At 42.8% G+C, this 16,172-nt stretch overlaps 1 protein-coding gene across 1 annotated transcript in view; it reads right to left on the bottom strand.

Moving 5' to 3' along the window:
* Nucleotides 1-16,172, bottom strand: part of LOC136750040 (ras-related protein Rab-37) — a 52,071-nt gene extending 35,899 nt beyond the window's left edge. The window contains exon 1 of the mRNA XM_066704777.1: nt 15,960-16,172. Coding sequence (XP_066560874.1) covers nt 15,960-16,112 — 153 coding nt within the window. The 5' untranslated portion in view covers nt 16,113-16,172. The remainder of the gene's footprint in view (nt 1-15,959) is intronic.

The raw sequence follows: 16,172 nt of genomic DNA, 5'->3' as shown, positions 1-16,172 counted from the left end.
ATTGTATCAAAAGTCATCAGTGATGGATTTCCAAACAATTCCCCGTAAAAGGGACACTGGAAACCTATGGTACTTTGAGCATAATAATGACATCTGTATACCGTGTGGAGTTTTAAGTATGGATACAAAATTCAACAGCCTTACCGGTCATTAATTCAAAATCTCAGTCAGTCAGTCAGTCAAGGAGGTTTTCAAGTTCGAATGTGCAGTGAATGACAATGAGGAAGTAAAGGCTGTGGTTTAAAGCTGACCTTGACCTTAATGCCCCAACATTTGAATGGCATACAACAGGGGCCCTTCACATGGTTATTCGATGAGACTGTTACAATACAATTCATACCGCTGTCTTTCTCAGCCTCTGTAGTGCCGTAAGCACACATGGTGCAAATGACACCAAGTTCAGCTGTGCTTCTTACGGCGGCTCTCGACTTGCAGACAGCACTTACTGTTGTAACTGGAACCCCTGCCATGTAATTAGAACTTTAAAACAAGAACACTGAAATGCGATACACTGCAACCCTTACACGCGTCTCAACTGTACTCAACTTTACAGAGGTGTTATGTTACACCATTGTGATTCTTATATAAACATCAATATAATAATCTGTCCGAGATTTTATTTTATTAAGGATTCACTTTTTATAATTCAATGCTGAAAAACTGCATATTTTATTATTATTATCATTGCCTGAGACAATATAAAAGAATGCTCTCATCAGAGTTCTGTTATGTCACTGTAAATGAGAAGAAAATAACTACATCAGGCCGCTTTCACACGCCAGTTTGCTGTGTTCCCTTCTGCACGGACACCCTGCTGCTTTGGTATTAATCACAGCTTCTGCCGCTTTCATGATAATAAACACAAGAGTGCCTAGTAACTAATTTCCTTGGCAAGTTTGAGTATCTGTGTCAGTAACAAGACTGGCTTACGGGAGACCTCAAACTCTCACCTTTGTGACTGTTCTTGACAAACAGCAGGAGGGTGATCATATGAGCTGTTGCTGGGGCCAGAAGGGTTCATGGATGCTAGTGAAAACCCAATCTTGAGGAGCTTCTCTATATATTTTAAAGCATTTCAACAAGTCATTTAAAAACACTCACTATGCAGATCCAGTCAAAAGCCGACTGAATTCTGTCAGCTTCATTCCTTGAACTTCGTGAGGCCGCAAAACCAGAAATAGAAAAGTACAGTCAGTTTTAGACGTCTCCTAGGAATTAAGGGCAGAACAGAAGCCTGGAAATACAGTGAGCCGCCGGTGTCTGACTGCGCGCTAGTCAAGGATAAATATGTGAAGGATATTTACGTGCAATTGGTGTGCCATGCATTAGCGTATGGTTGAACCCTACACCACAAAATGGAAAATGATTTTTAATAAAATTGGAAAATAACTCAGCAAGAACAAAACATCTGTCTTTAATTTCCCCATGCATGACTGTTTTCCTATCTACCCCCACCCCCCTCCAGTGCACTGCTCCCTGCCTGCATCTATATATGGGTACGCTCACAATGGGAAAAGCGTTGCTGGAGTCAGACTTGAGGGCAAATGCAAGGTGCACTGACAGGAGACAAAAACGAGCCGTGACTGAAAGAGACAGTGGTCTGGGAGACGGGCAATTACAAAGCGCCTTTCATGCTGCGTGGATGACTGTGTGTATATGGAGGCTGCGAGTGATTATTTAAAACAATAGTGACGGAAACAAATGAAAACAAAAACAAGAAACACAATGTTCTAAAAGGTTGAATAGACTAGCTTTGTTCCACTTTCCAATTTCCACGCAAACTCAGACAGGGCACACAGCTGATGAAATAATGACCTCAGGTAGAAATAAAAACAGGTGGATGCTTCCAATATGAATGATTGAGCTTGGTGTAGGCGAGGCGGAGGTGAGGAAGTTGGGAGAGTTGTTTTGTGGTGAAACAACTGCAGATGGAGTATCGACAGCATAAAAGGCCTTCAAAGAAATATTAAAAACTAATGGAAGCAGTCTAAACAGTGATTAAATATGTATATAATAATTGCTAACTACTTCTTGTGTTTTAATCCATTCCAACATCCTGCCTTTTAGAGCGCTTGTTGAAGACCGACTCAGCTTTCCATATGTGAGAAGACAGACATTTGAGCTCAGTCACAGAGATCTGAGCATTGAAACATACATGACTGAGAAAACGTGCTGCCTATGGAAAAGGGAAAGATCAGACCTTGACAGCCACTGGAACCCACTGAAAGACTCAGGAAGTATTGCCTATTACTACTGCACACTTGTATTGGACCACAAAGCAAATTTCTTGGAAATGGATAATTAGGAGCCTTGAACTTTGTTTTTCGGTCTTGCAGCCTTGCTTTGTACACAGTTGAATGGAGTACAGAGTTTCACGTAGTCCTTGTAAAGAATGTACACTTAACTGCTCAATAACTACTCATGTCGATTTGTACTGTTGTCTCGCCAAGAGAAAACAGACCTAATAATGATTGGATTCACCAGACAGTTAAAGACCACCCGCCCTCCCCTCCTTTGTATTTCTCCTGTTTGTTTAGAATACAAATGCAATCACACGTACTTTGAATTAAAAATAATTGGGCTGTCTATTGAAACCATCATTTAAAATATTTGTAGAGGCTTCACTGAAGATCAATTAAAACCACACTGTCTTGCCAAGCTTATTATTCAGATTATTCAGTTTCTCCTCAGCAGCTTATTTCTTACCAAATTTTTGCCTCCATACAAGTAATAGGTTTATGTTTAGCTCAGTCCAGTTGGAACATCCTGTAATGAACATACATTTCCACTTGGGAAACAAATATGACATCTTTACAAGGAGAACAAAGTCTTTAAATATTCTAAGCTGTATTACCGTTTTATGTTGGCTTCATCCAATTTTAATATGCATATTTTTAACTCCTCTCTCAACTCTGTGCCTTAGAACTTGGCAGAGGGGGAGGGGGAGGAAGTGAGGGTGGGCGCTGTTGCCATAGCGATGCTGGCACTTCCTCCTCCCCAAGATGAATCCCTAACCAGCCATTTTTATTAAGCGGAACCACCCCATTGCTTCAGAATTACAACCTGTCCTCAAGAGGCATAGAAAGGGGGCTGCTGGAGACTGCGTGATTACATCAACCAGGCAACACTTACACTGCTCTTGGCGCCAACATGAAAGAGCAGACTTTGTTAAACCCATGTAAAACATATTAAATATGGTTACATAAGTCTGCACTAGGATGTCAGAAGTTTAACCCTCACCTCACTCTGGACTTTGCACACTAAAAACCCTCCAAAGTATCAGCTGAAGTAAATGGTGTATATCAAGACTGAAAATGCACGAAAACAACATTGAATGTATGTATCAAAGTCTAATTAAGAGCTTTCATTAACTCATGCTTTTTATATGGTCTCTTAAACACTCCACTCACCACCAGCTGACTTTCACTTGTGTCTGGAAATTACAAGAAGAGATTAGCACTAATGTAGAAGCTGTTATCTCTCAGATTCCATTTGCTAAGATCATAAAAGCACAATTAAAGTGCTTTCCTCTTCTGACGTAAAATTATTGTTGCAAACTATATATAGCAACCCGGCTGCTTGCATTCTAGTTGCAGGAGAAAGGGTTCATTAAGATCCAACCATTTTCCCATTCATTGTGCCACAATATTGATACAATACATAAAAGTCAGGGATATTGAATATTATTTGGACAGCAAAGAAAGAAAGTGCAATTCAATTTTATGAATGCATGTCTTTATTCACACGGCTCTGAATCAGCCAGGATTAGCCTATTGTTGCTTTGAGAGCCCTGATGAGAGGCTGTGATATAATTGTCATCCCCATAACACACTGCATTGTGCACGGGTTTTGGATTGACACTCCCTGTGATCTCAAGGGAATCTAGACTGTTAAAACCTGTCTGAGACTCCCTGATGTGCTAATCACAGCTTTAAGTCATGATGAAGCAGTTTTCCCCCTTCAGAAAACAAGGTGATTTAGACTGAAATATTGAGACACTAAAATAGCTCAGTAAATTGCTTCCGTTGTGGAAGGGAATTAAACATTTGGGATTGAAGCTCGCATACACCCACACACACAGGTCTTCTATCCTGAGATGAATGCATTCATGACCATCACTATTATTACCTTAGGGTTGTAAAGAGCAGTGTCCACTACCATATCTGTAAGTGTGGCATTAGAGGTCACTGTAAATGATTGCAAAGAAGATGCATGTTGGTCAGGAATTCCAGGTGACGCAATCATTTGGGACTTTCCTCATCTGATTATCTCTCCCTACACAAAACACTGCAAATACATCCTTGGATTAATATATCTGTAAACAACCTGTAGTGATAGGTTACGAATGCAACCCTGGTTATCTGAAAAAGGAAGCACTGCTCAAGGGGGAGGGGTTTCTGTGCACTTCCATAGGGACCTGATCGAAACGTCACTCTACAAAGCTGCCATTGGCCCCTGCGCTCGTCACTCAGAACAGGTCCCTTCCACTTCCTGTTCTATTAAACGTGACGTCAGCGCAGGTTCGTCCTGCCGCGTGACCTTGCAAGCCTTGGGCAGAGCTTCCTTTTTCAGATAACCAGGGCTGCATTCGCAACCTATCGGAAGTCGGAAACACTGCCCAAGGGGGAGGGGTTACTGTATAACAAAACCGTCGCAAGGGAGGAGGCAGCGAGCTGATAAGGGAGCCTGCCCCGAGGTGCACCGCTAGGGGCCTCGGCAACACAACTCCAGACAGTAACCTCAGGGGACCCGTAGGGCCGCACCTGAGCCGCCCAGGAGCGAGGACCGTAGTCACGCTCTTACTGGGAACTGTCTAGAATCAGCAACTGTCTAGAAACCTTCATGCTGTCAGCGCGCAGCACAGGAGCATCCTACTCAACTGAACAGTACAGAGTGGAAGGACTCCACTGTGCTGAAAACTTAGATATTGTACAAACTAACTATATACACCACAGGGCACGGGCGGCCACAGACCTGCTGACCAAGAAACTATGTACACAGCTAGGCAGCAAAACTTGAGCGCCATCAGCTGGGAACAGTGACAGTGAGCTCCATTCCACACATTTTAAGAACAGAGCCACAGTCCTGCTGTTTAACACATATTATATATATATATATATATACACTGATCAGCCATAACATTATGACCACCTGCCTAATATTGTGTAGGTCCCCCTGGACTCCACAAGACCTCTGAAGGTGTGCTGTGGTACCAAGACGTCAGCAGCAGATCCTTTAAGTCCTGTAAGTTGCAAGGTGGGGCCTCCATGGATCGGACTTGTTTGTCCAGCACATCCCACAGATGCTCGATTGGATTGAGATCTGGGGAATTTGGAGGCCAAGTCAACACCTTGAACTCGTGATTCATCAGACCAGGCCACCTTCTTCCATTGCTCCGTGGTCCAGTTCTGATGCTCACGTGTCCATTGTAGGCACTTCCGGCAGTGGACAGGGGTCAGCATGGGCACCCTGACTGGGCTGCGGCTACGCAGCCCCATACGCAACAAACTGCGATGCACTGTGTGTTCTGACGCTTTTCTATCAGAACCAGCATTCACTTTCTCAGCAATTTGAGCTACAGTAGCTCGTCTGTTGGATCGGACCACACGGGCCAGCCTTCGCTCCCCACGTGCATCAATGAGCCTTGGCCGCCCATGACCCTGTTGCCGGTTCACCGCTTTTCCTTCCTTGGACCACTTTTGATAGGTACTGACAACTGCAGACCGGGAATTCCCCACAAGAGCTGCAGTTTTGGAGATGCTCTGACCCAGTCGTCTAGCCATCACAATGAAAACCCAGGGGGCTCGCCATCAATCCTGACATGACATGTGGAGATGGCAGCCAGATACACTTTGAGCGTGGACGGAGACTTGTCCTGGTCCAATAGCTCTTGTAGAAATTGCATTATGACACCAATGGGGCAATTAATTGGGTCTTGTCCGCCGTCTTGGCACCAGGTGATAAATGTCCGCCAGCGGTAGGAATACTGCAACCTCGTAGAGGGAGCTCTCATCGACTGAATAGTGGCTACTACTGCGTCTGACAGACCCTAGGCAATCAATCGCTCCCACCCAGGGCCAGGCCCAGAGCTGAAGGAGGCCCGGATTGGGGTGCCAAAGCGTGCCCTGCACCTGGGACAAAAGGTCCACTCTCACTGGGAGCTGCCAAGGCTCTTCGTGGAAGAGGGCAATCAGATCTCCAAACCAGAATCTGCGAGGCCACCGAGGGGCTATCAGCAGAACTGTTGCTCGTTCTCTCCTGACCTTCTCCAGGACCACCGGGAGAAGGGGGAATGGTGGGAACACATAAAGGAGACAGCGTGGCCATGTGTGGGCTAGCGTGTCGATACCTAGGGTTCCCGAGAGCTCATGTTCTCGGGTCCAGACGAAATGGCTAAAGAGGACGAACCTGCGCTGACGTCACATTTTATGGAACAGGATGTGGGAAGGGACCTGTTCTAAGTGACACGCTCAGGGGCCAATGGCAGCTTTGATAGGGTGATGTTTCGTTCAGGTTCCTACGGCAGTGCGCAGAAACCCCTCCCCCTTGGGCAATGCATCCGACTTGAAAGATAACTAGCGTTTTCAAACAGTAGTATCTTCCGGATTTCATTGGAGTCCTTACTTGTTTAATTGACTGAATGAGTAAGTGTGCTTAATCAGACATTTCTTCAGTTTTTTAATCACATCAGAAGTTGCAGATTTCAAGCCACCTTCTGAATTATTGGCAATATCTTGAAATCTGTAACTGTGTGAGGGATTGTCAGGAGGATAAACTATGCAACTTCTTAGTTTAACGAAGGGTCTGGTTGAGTAAGCTAGACATCTGGAGAGTCCCTCCCTTCCCACAGTGTCTTCTGCCTTTTGTTCTAACACTACTTGACACACCATGTCTCCATAACTGATTCTTGTAAAAAAATAAACTGCAACATGAAACATAAGTCAATGGAGTAAATTAAACCACCTGCCATAGATCAATATACAAGAGACAGAGTTTCTTGTACAATGTTCTGGTCAATGCCTGGTCACAAAATAAGCAGCGCTGAAGAGCAAGCAAGCGTAACATCAGCACCTGGAGTTGACAGCGACTGAAATTCAGAATCAATAGCAATCAGCGGGCCGTGTGTTATTATTAGCCCCATATCATGACGCACTAAAAACGCAAAGGAGAATCGGTGGATTTGAAATGCCCTGCCGGTGGAAACGCATACCTGTCAGCATTGCGAAAGGCGAAAAGGAAAGAAAAGGAAAGGAGCGAAAGGAAGCAGTCACCACGCCACGGGACAGTAAGACTCCTGTCATCTTCCTTTCCTTTCTGCTGACCTCCGTTTCCTATTCCCTTGATTGTTGTTAAGCATTATTAAAAATGTAGCACTGCCACTGAACAGAGGCAACACATCAAAGACAGCAACGGGGTGCTGGGATGGTGGGGGAACAGACCCAAGCAAGGGCGTTCATTTGAAATACGTCACACAGCATTAGAAAGTCAACTTGTTTTTTGTGCTTCCCTACATTTGGAAATCTAAAAGATTTAATCAAAAACCCTCTCACTGATTAAGCAAATGATGATACATCTAAATTACAGGACCTACATACATTGAATAGCACCATAAAGTGCGTTGATTTGTTACTCTATGGGCGAATGCTTCTTGGTTCTTGCTTTTGTTGGATGTGTCAGCAAACACTGATTAATGTTGCAGTGAGCTGATAACGAATTACCAGTATGGAGGCTCATTATATATTGAAAGTCGGGGATTAGGTGTGAATCATAGACTTGTATGCTTAGATATGCAAGACCATAGCTGTGGTTTGGAAGGGAAATAAGGTTCAAGCTAAAGTTTCCTCCTGTGGTCTTCTCACCTCATTACAAAATGACACAATTCCACATCAGAGAGCAATTAGCGTGCTGCTGGGCCTAAACGGAATGAGCAACACAGTCACCCTGAAGGGAGGGAATCTCCTCAAGATAAATGAGACAGGGGGAGTTAATGACAGTCTACCACATTACAAGGGGCCGTGACAGCGTGAGCCTGTACTTAATGAAACTCCACTCGGAAAGCAGGACTGTGGGGCACAGAGTGAAGTGAAATAAAATCAGATCATGACTGCACCCACAGACGCTCTTGATCACACCTCATTAGCTGCACAGAATCACATTGTAATGATCAAAACTGTGCTCTCACCCCCATCCCTGCCATTCCTCCACTGTGCAGTCTCTTGGGTTAAACAAACACACACACACACACACACACACACACACACACAGAGCACCTTTTGGCATCTACTGTTATTTCAAAGGAGTGACTTGTGATGTGGTCAAAGAAAGATTTTTAGATCTCTCCAGGAAACGGAAGACAGTAACACAGACGTTGAATCAGCGGCGTAGCCACGGGTGTGCCAGGGTGTGCCTGTGCCACCCAAAGAGGCAGCTGGCACAAATAGAAATCAGATGCAGAATGAATTTTTTGTTATAGCCTTATGCTGGGGTCACACTACACGATTTCTAAAATCCGACCCTAATTTATGATCAGTGCGCAGCTCACACTTAACGCCTATTTTGCACCGAATTGGTGTATTTTGCGTCGCGAAGCAGCGCACACAGCCGAGCGCTTCAGTACAGACGCACACAACTGATCTGACATCCCTGTCGTGGATCTGCGTCACAGTCTCCAAATCTCGGAGAAACACAGTGATCCACAGGAGAGAAGGGCAACAAACACGGACGGACATTTACAGGACACGTTCGTGAAGTGCAGATGTCCGCAGTTCTCCAATGGGATCAGTGGATTTCTGCAGATCTGTGCAAAACTGCGGAAATCTGCGCAACAAGAGCACGACCACAAACTAATGTTGCTGTCCGTGTTCGTGTGTCGGACAAACACACAAAGCACAGAGAAAAGAGGATGAGTGTGAAGACACGGCCGTGAGAGAGAGCCGCACTGAGCGACACACCGGCTCTGTCCATCCCACACTGTGAGCAGCGCATTGGAGGGTCGATATTTAGTGCAGACCTGGTCAATTACAGATACTAATTGGTATTTGAAAATATTATTTTCCCTGTATTAGAGTATTTTAAAATAACCTGCGCCGAAACAACCATTGGTATTTGAAGTATTTTAATAAATACGTATGACAATTTTATTCTTCTGTCATGTTTATTCTTGTGTTTCTTTTCTCTTCTTCAGTCAGCTCAGCTCATTGGCTGCTGATGACGTCACTCTCCACGATCGGCGCCGTAAATATGAAACCGGTTTAATAAACTCAGCGACGCACCAGCCCGTCTCTCACTGCACGACCATCTTGACGTGAGGGCCAAATCGGGCTTAAATTCGTGTAGTGTGATCCCATCATTAGGCTATTATTATTATTATTATTTTTGTCATTTAGCTGACGCTCTTATCCAGGGCAACTTGTACCCATTTATACAGCTGGGTATTGTACTGGAGCTAAGTGAAGTACCTTGCTCAAGGGTACAACAGCACTGCCCCACCCAGGATTTGAATAATATAATAAAAGCCTATGTAAAGAATGATTGCACTGTGATGTTTAAAATAACAATAACACACCAAGTTTTTCAGATGCACACCCACAGTCTTTTTTCTGGCTACACTACTGCGTTGAATCCTTTTAGAAGATTCACTTTATACACACACACACACACACACACACACACAAAGGCTTTGAGCATCCTTATGCCATTCATGTCTCTTTGTGTGGAAAAGGTAAAAGGTGTTGAATTTCCCAGACCGTGCTTCAGCAGCTATGTTGTAAACAGTGTATTTTGTTCCAAATCCTCATCCAAGCAATTACATTCCCTTACAGTCAAAGATCTACAATATGAAAGCTTTCTCAGCTACTATTCTTGTGCATTTTGCAAAGGCTGGCTTATAATGCCACGAGATGCCGAAATGAATATGGCCAACTTCAGCCACACCGTGCAACACTGCAAGTGACATCTAATCACCCATCTGAGACCAGTATACAGAAAGGGAGAAGGTAGTAAAGAAAAAAAAAAGTGCTGTTCATAATCAGGAAAAATGGTACCAGCTTTGGCAGACCAATTCAGTACTATGGTTTATTCAATAAGAAGAGCTCTGCATAATATGCAAACAAAATCTGGACCTCCTTAGCTTCAATTGAAGACTCCTACAGCGGAATCTGATGCAGATATTCATAATCCTGAAAACCGACATCTCTAATTAGTACGTCAACCCTGTTGGTTAAATTAGGACCCGGAGATACTAGGATACTGGGGAAGCGAATCCAGTAGGACCTAAAGAGACGGTTGACAGACAAACTAAAAAAACAGCACAGATTTAACTGCCTTCTGTCCTTTATAATTGTACCTAGATTCTAAGTTTTTTTTTTTATATGTAAGCCTTCAGTCTTGATTTAAACAGGAAATGAATCACTCTCCATGCAAACAAAAAACAAAAAGGAAAAATTGAAACTCTTCCTGGTATGATAGATTCCACAATACTGGCCTTTGGCTGACCTGGTGGGATCTGTCCTAGTGCCCTGATGTTTTGAATTTCTTTCTCTTGGCTCTGTAAAGGGTTAAGATTCCTGATCTGCATTTGCCCTCTGCAAAAAGAAGGAAATTGTAAAGAAAAAGACAACAACATCTAAATCTTTCTGCATGAGGGCTCATCAGCAGCACACACAGCACGGAGACTGTAGTTTTGTTAAATCTGTGTTGGCACTGTATCGCTTCAGGGAGAAAACAGTGAATGTCTGGCACAGGGGAACTCCTGGCTAAAGACAAGAACTAAACATACAAGCTCCATGCTGTTCACAGGTCATGGACAATGGGTAAGAATGTCTTGTGGAAGGCTGGAAAATGTAGTTATTTTCACCAATCAGCATCAGTAGTTACAATCACACATCAACCTGTGTATTTAAGCGACTCATTAACTACCTCAAACTAACTAACTACATCACTGAATTAATGAATATGTTAATGGACAACTGCACTGAGTTCAAACATACTTTCAGAAAGGAATCTGTCAACACCTTTCTCAAAATCTCATGCTTAATAGCAGACGTATCAGTTTCCCCGTAAAATTAATACAATTTTAAAGCATACAAATGTGAAGTGATAAGCAATGGCTTGTTCAACTTGGCAAGCAAATATTCTTTGTTCTGTGAATATCACATGCTGATACTGATACTATTAGTATTATTAGTTACTGATGTATTTATTTGGCTGTAAATGTCATCTAACATTCTCAATGTAAGCCTCTTCTCAACAGAGCAGCTTGTAAAGGATTTGCAAGATCTATTACTGTTTGTACTGTAACATGACATGACTGTGGAGATCTTACCATATGCTTTGTTTAAGAGATTACAAATTTACATTTGAACATCATGCTGTACGCTGCACTTTTCCATTTAAACCTCTGCATTAGAACCTTCAAAAGCATTTCAAGGAGAGTTGGACATTTGGTCTGTCTCCTCTTTTGGTTGCCAGTAGATTCTGATCCCACTTTCAGCAATCCTTCAAAAGAATTTGGTAAGATATTTCATATATATATATATATATATATATATATATATATATTGATCAGCCATAACATTATGACCACCTGCCTAATATTGTGTAGGTCCCCCTTTTGCCACCAAAACAGCCCTGACCCGTCGAGGCATGGACTCCACTAGACCTCTGAAGGTGTGCTGTGGTATCTGGCACCAGGACGCTAGCAGCAGATCCTTTAAGTCCTGTAAGTTGCGAGGTGGGGCCTCCATGGACCGGACTTGTTTGTCCAGCACATCCCACAGATGCTCGATTGGATTGAGATCTGGGGAATTTGGAGGCCAAGTCAACACATTGAACTCGTGATTCATCAGACCAGGCCACCTTCTTCCATTGCTCCATGGTCCAGTTCTGATGCTCACGTGCCCATTGTAGGTGCTTTCGGCAGTGGACAGGGGTCAGCATGGGCACCCTGACTGGTCTGTGACTACGCAGCCCCATACGCAACAAACTGCGATGCACTGTGTGTTCTGACACCTTTCTATCAGAACCAGCATTTACTTTTTCAGCAATTTGAGCTACAGTAGCTCGTCTGTTGGATCGGACCACACGGGCCAGCCTTCGCTCCCCACGTGCATCAATGAGCCTTGGCTGCCCATGACCCTGTCGCCGGTTCACCGCTTTTCCTTCCTTGGAGCACTTTTGATAGGTACTGACCACTGCAGACTGGGAACACCCCACAAGAGCTGCAGTTTTGGAGATGCTCTGACCCAGTCATCTAGCCATCACAATTTGGCCCTTGTCAAAGTCGCTCAGATCCTTACGCTTGCCCATTTTTCCTGCTTCTAGCACATCAACTTTGAGGACAAAATGTTCACTTGCTGCCTAATATATCCCACCCACTGACAGGTGCCATGATAACGAGATTATCAGTGTTATTCCCTTCACCTGTCAGTGGTCATAATGTTATGGCTGATCGGTGTATATATATATATTATTTATTCGATAGTCACTAAACTCCAACAAATCAAAGAAGCTCAATGCATGTCCACGAGATTCTTATTCATGCAGACTTTGAAGTACATGCTTTTCCCAAACTGAGAGGCACATATGACAAAAAGACGACAAAGTACTTATTATTCTTGGAGCATCTTTGCATTTCAAGTATCCTGCTTTCAAGGGTTCCCTTAAAACGCTATCAATCAAATTATGCACAATTTTCCTCACCCCTCACTAAGCTGTATGCAGGGGAGTTTGACAAATTCTTCTAGTCAGCGTTCATGTGTTCTGTAAAATGAATGCACTTGCCCTTTTAGCCTTTTGCAGGCAATTAAACTCTTAAAAATACTTGTTCTCCTTTCTAGGGTGCCGGGACCTCCTCATTAATTGATCCCACTGGGTGGTGTACATACCCACATGTAAGAGGTCAGAGGCTTTTCCATGACAAGACAAATGACTTTAGGAGCCGTGGAGTGCTTTGCACAAAGTCATTACTGAGCAGCTTTTCTTATCATAACGGTTAAATAGATCACGACAAAAGGACAGAGTGCACATTTAAGCACAGAAAACTCAGACACCGGTCCAGTCTTTAGACAACCATTGATTAGATGATGCACTGCACCTTCAAACACAAAACAAACAATCATGATTTTAAAACTTGAAAGAGTTTGTTGTGACTGGAAGCCTGATGCTGAAAACAATCCCAGTCATGTAGAACAGTAGCACACTTGATGCCAGACCATAGACTATTTCATCCTGCACCTCATCACATTCATAAAAAAAAAAAGCATTACAATATTAAGAAAATAATTAAAAATGCATACATTGTATTGGTTGTTCCTTTGGACACATGCATGTGAATATTTTTAACATGTATAATAAAATATATGTAAGGTGTATAGTTCATATTGTGGTTTTCTGCCATACTTTAATACCATAAATAGCCAGGCCACGGAATGAAAAAGTTTGGGAACCAGTGCTGTGTGGTTTGATAGGAGCTTTGAAAATACAGATCTGAAAAGCATTACTTGAACTAATTAAGCAAATAACAGGCATAGTGCCATCATTCACAGCTCAGACAGAGGGAAGAAGCAGGCTCTGTAACTGTTCAAATTCTGAGTTGCGGATCCCTGGTTTACTTAATCATATTAAATGATTTATGCACCATTTGCTACCATTGTTTATATCTGGTTTCATGTTTTGTCCGACTTAGCAACCAATCCAGAGTCATTTCTTAGCTGCTGCTGACGAGCTACAGGGGAAATTCGATTAATGTCGTTCCTGTTTGTTGATCTTATTTACTCTCATGCCAGGTTTATACAGGCACTGATATGGTCACTGATAGTGCTTATTTAATCACTGAGTTTAGTGGCTAGATTTCCACCTTTATGAGATTGTGCCTTTATTGAGAGCGACTGCTCAAAATTAATTAACTTCTTGTGTGATTCAAACACCAACAGAATAAAGCCTGTATACAACATTCACCTTTTTTATCTCCTATATGCAAATGCGTTATACATTTTTTGTACATAACTGCATTTTATGGGACCAGATGGTAAGCCGGGTAGCCATTCAATGTGTTCCCCATCTACCAGACTGACAGTGTCAGTGCTTGAGAAAACACAATCTGAATTTTAGTGCCCAGTCATTCAGTGTATCAGCCAAAAGCTGCCTTTTCTAGATACTAATTGCCTGACTCATCGTAAGGTACTGACAGTGTAAACTGACTACTCTTCTCCCTAGACTTCATTTTGTTTCAGTCACTACGTACTTTTCTGTTTCTCACATCTGAAGCCAAAATGACAAATTGCCTGCTTAGCTGCTGAACACTGTGCCTCCCTCCCTCCCTCTCTTTCTCACTTTGGGTCTTGTCATAGCGAGAACTCTGTGTGATGAAGTACATATTCCAATGACCCACATCCGGTTCTATTCCTCCAGGTAACTAATCCTATAATAGGAAATCAGATATGTGAGAAGAGTGTTTAAATATATATAACCTATATATGCAGACATCCAGCCACCACTTGAAAAATATAAGAGGGCTTCAACTTTGTATATTTTGTACTACGTGAATCTGTCTGCTTTGCAACCCTTCAGCTGTGAACACCTGCACTGTGCAATATGTAAATATCACATCATAAACCACCCTTGGTTAATTATTGTCTCTAGTATCTGTTGGCCAATCAACTCATTGGATCACTGTCATTTGCTGAATTTGCTGTAGTGGCTGTATCACAATTTTGTTTACTTCACTGTATAGTACTATATTCTGTATGTATGTTAAACCTCTCAACATCATACAGTTGCATTGCACAACTTCTTACATTAGACTAAAAGTTCATCATTCAGTTTTGATGTTCATGGTATGTTGGTTTGCATATAATCATGAACTTGAAACTGCTGTCTATATGTAGTGTGCAAATGTGTCTATATCAGTTGGTCCCTTTAAAAGACAATGAATTATTGGCACCTACACCTTGCACCATGTAATCCACAAAAAAATAGTGTGAATTGTTGACCATAAATGTTTTATAATGTAAATGTCCAGACTATACAGTTTAGTTGCTATGTTTCAGATTGTCTCTTTTCCAGATCACTGATTGGGCTTCTATGTGAATCTCCAATAGTTTCATGAATTGAACTCAAACTTAAACTCAAAGTGCCCACACAGGTCATTGGCATTTTTTAAAAGTAGGCCTATTATAACTCCAGCTGCAACAATAACAGCAATTACTATTCCAACACTGAAGGCCTGTCCCTTTTCAACAGAACCGACAATTGCATTTTAACAATTTTCCAGAGATGAAGGTCTGGTTATGCAGATGCAAGTTATTTCAACATCGTGTTTGTTCCATCTTATTTCAGAATAGGTCCTATAGGTCAATAATAATAACTAAAAAGAAAAATGATACAACATCAAAAAGTAGCACCGAACAATTAGCCATGCAGTACAGCAGCTGCAGCAACACAAAAGACTATCTGAGCAACGAACTGTTTGCTTCAAATTTGAGCATTGCTGATAAATCTGGTAGTGCGTTGATACACCTGATCGGTCTCTCTGCGCACAAGTCACCTGTCCTGCACAAGTTGTACTTGGGATAAGACGGGAGAACTATCGTCATGCATCTGCAGCAGAGGACGACGGTTAACGTTTATGAGAGTTGTGTCTCAAACTGGCAAAGAAGCCAAGAAACCGAAAATTAAATTAGTCCGTTTATGCAATAATCGTTGACTGAAATGAGCATGCTATGCCAAGAACACATACCCCGGACTTTATGTACTCATTCATCAGACTGAGAGAAACTGGGCAACCAACTGTGCTGCTTTGTATTGTGATGAATGAATAAAAATGGTGCAGTTTGCTCCATGTATACAATCTTCCCGTGGGCTGTAAGTTACGTCGTTTCGTTCAGATGTCATAAGTGAACAACAAAGAAGAGGCTACTAAAACAGAAACGAGCGATACAAATGTGTAAAGAAAGCGCTACCTTATGTGTCAGTTCCTCGTCATAAGTAGGGGCGACAACAGAAGGAGTCTGGCCGTCTTCGGTGTCCGTGTCCATTGCAGAGGAGCCATAGGCGCTATCGGGGTAGATCATCTCACCGTTGGGAGCAGTCTGGACATCTGAGACCTGCTCCATCGCGAGTCTACTCGTCCCGATCAGATCTTTGTGACAGAGCCAAGATCAGACCCCCCTCCC

Source organism: Amia ocellicauda, chromosome 5 (genome assembly GCF_036373705.1).
Source record: "Amia ocellicauda isolate fAmiCal2 chromosome 5, fAmiCal2.hap1, whole genome shotgun sequence".
NCBI classification, from domain to species: domain Eukaryota; kingdom Metazoa; phylum Chordata; class Actinopteri; order Amiiformes; family Amiidae; genus Amia; species Amia ocellicauda.
This window is presented reverse-complemented; position numbering and strand designations above follow the sequence as displayed.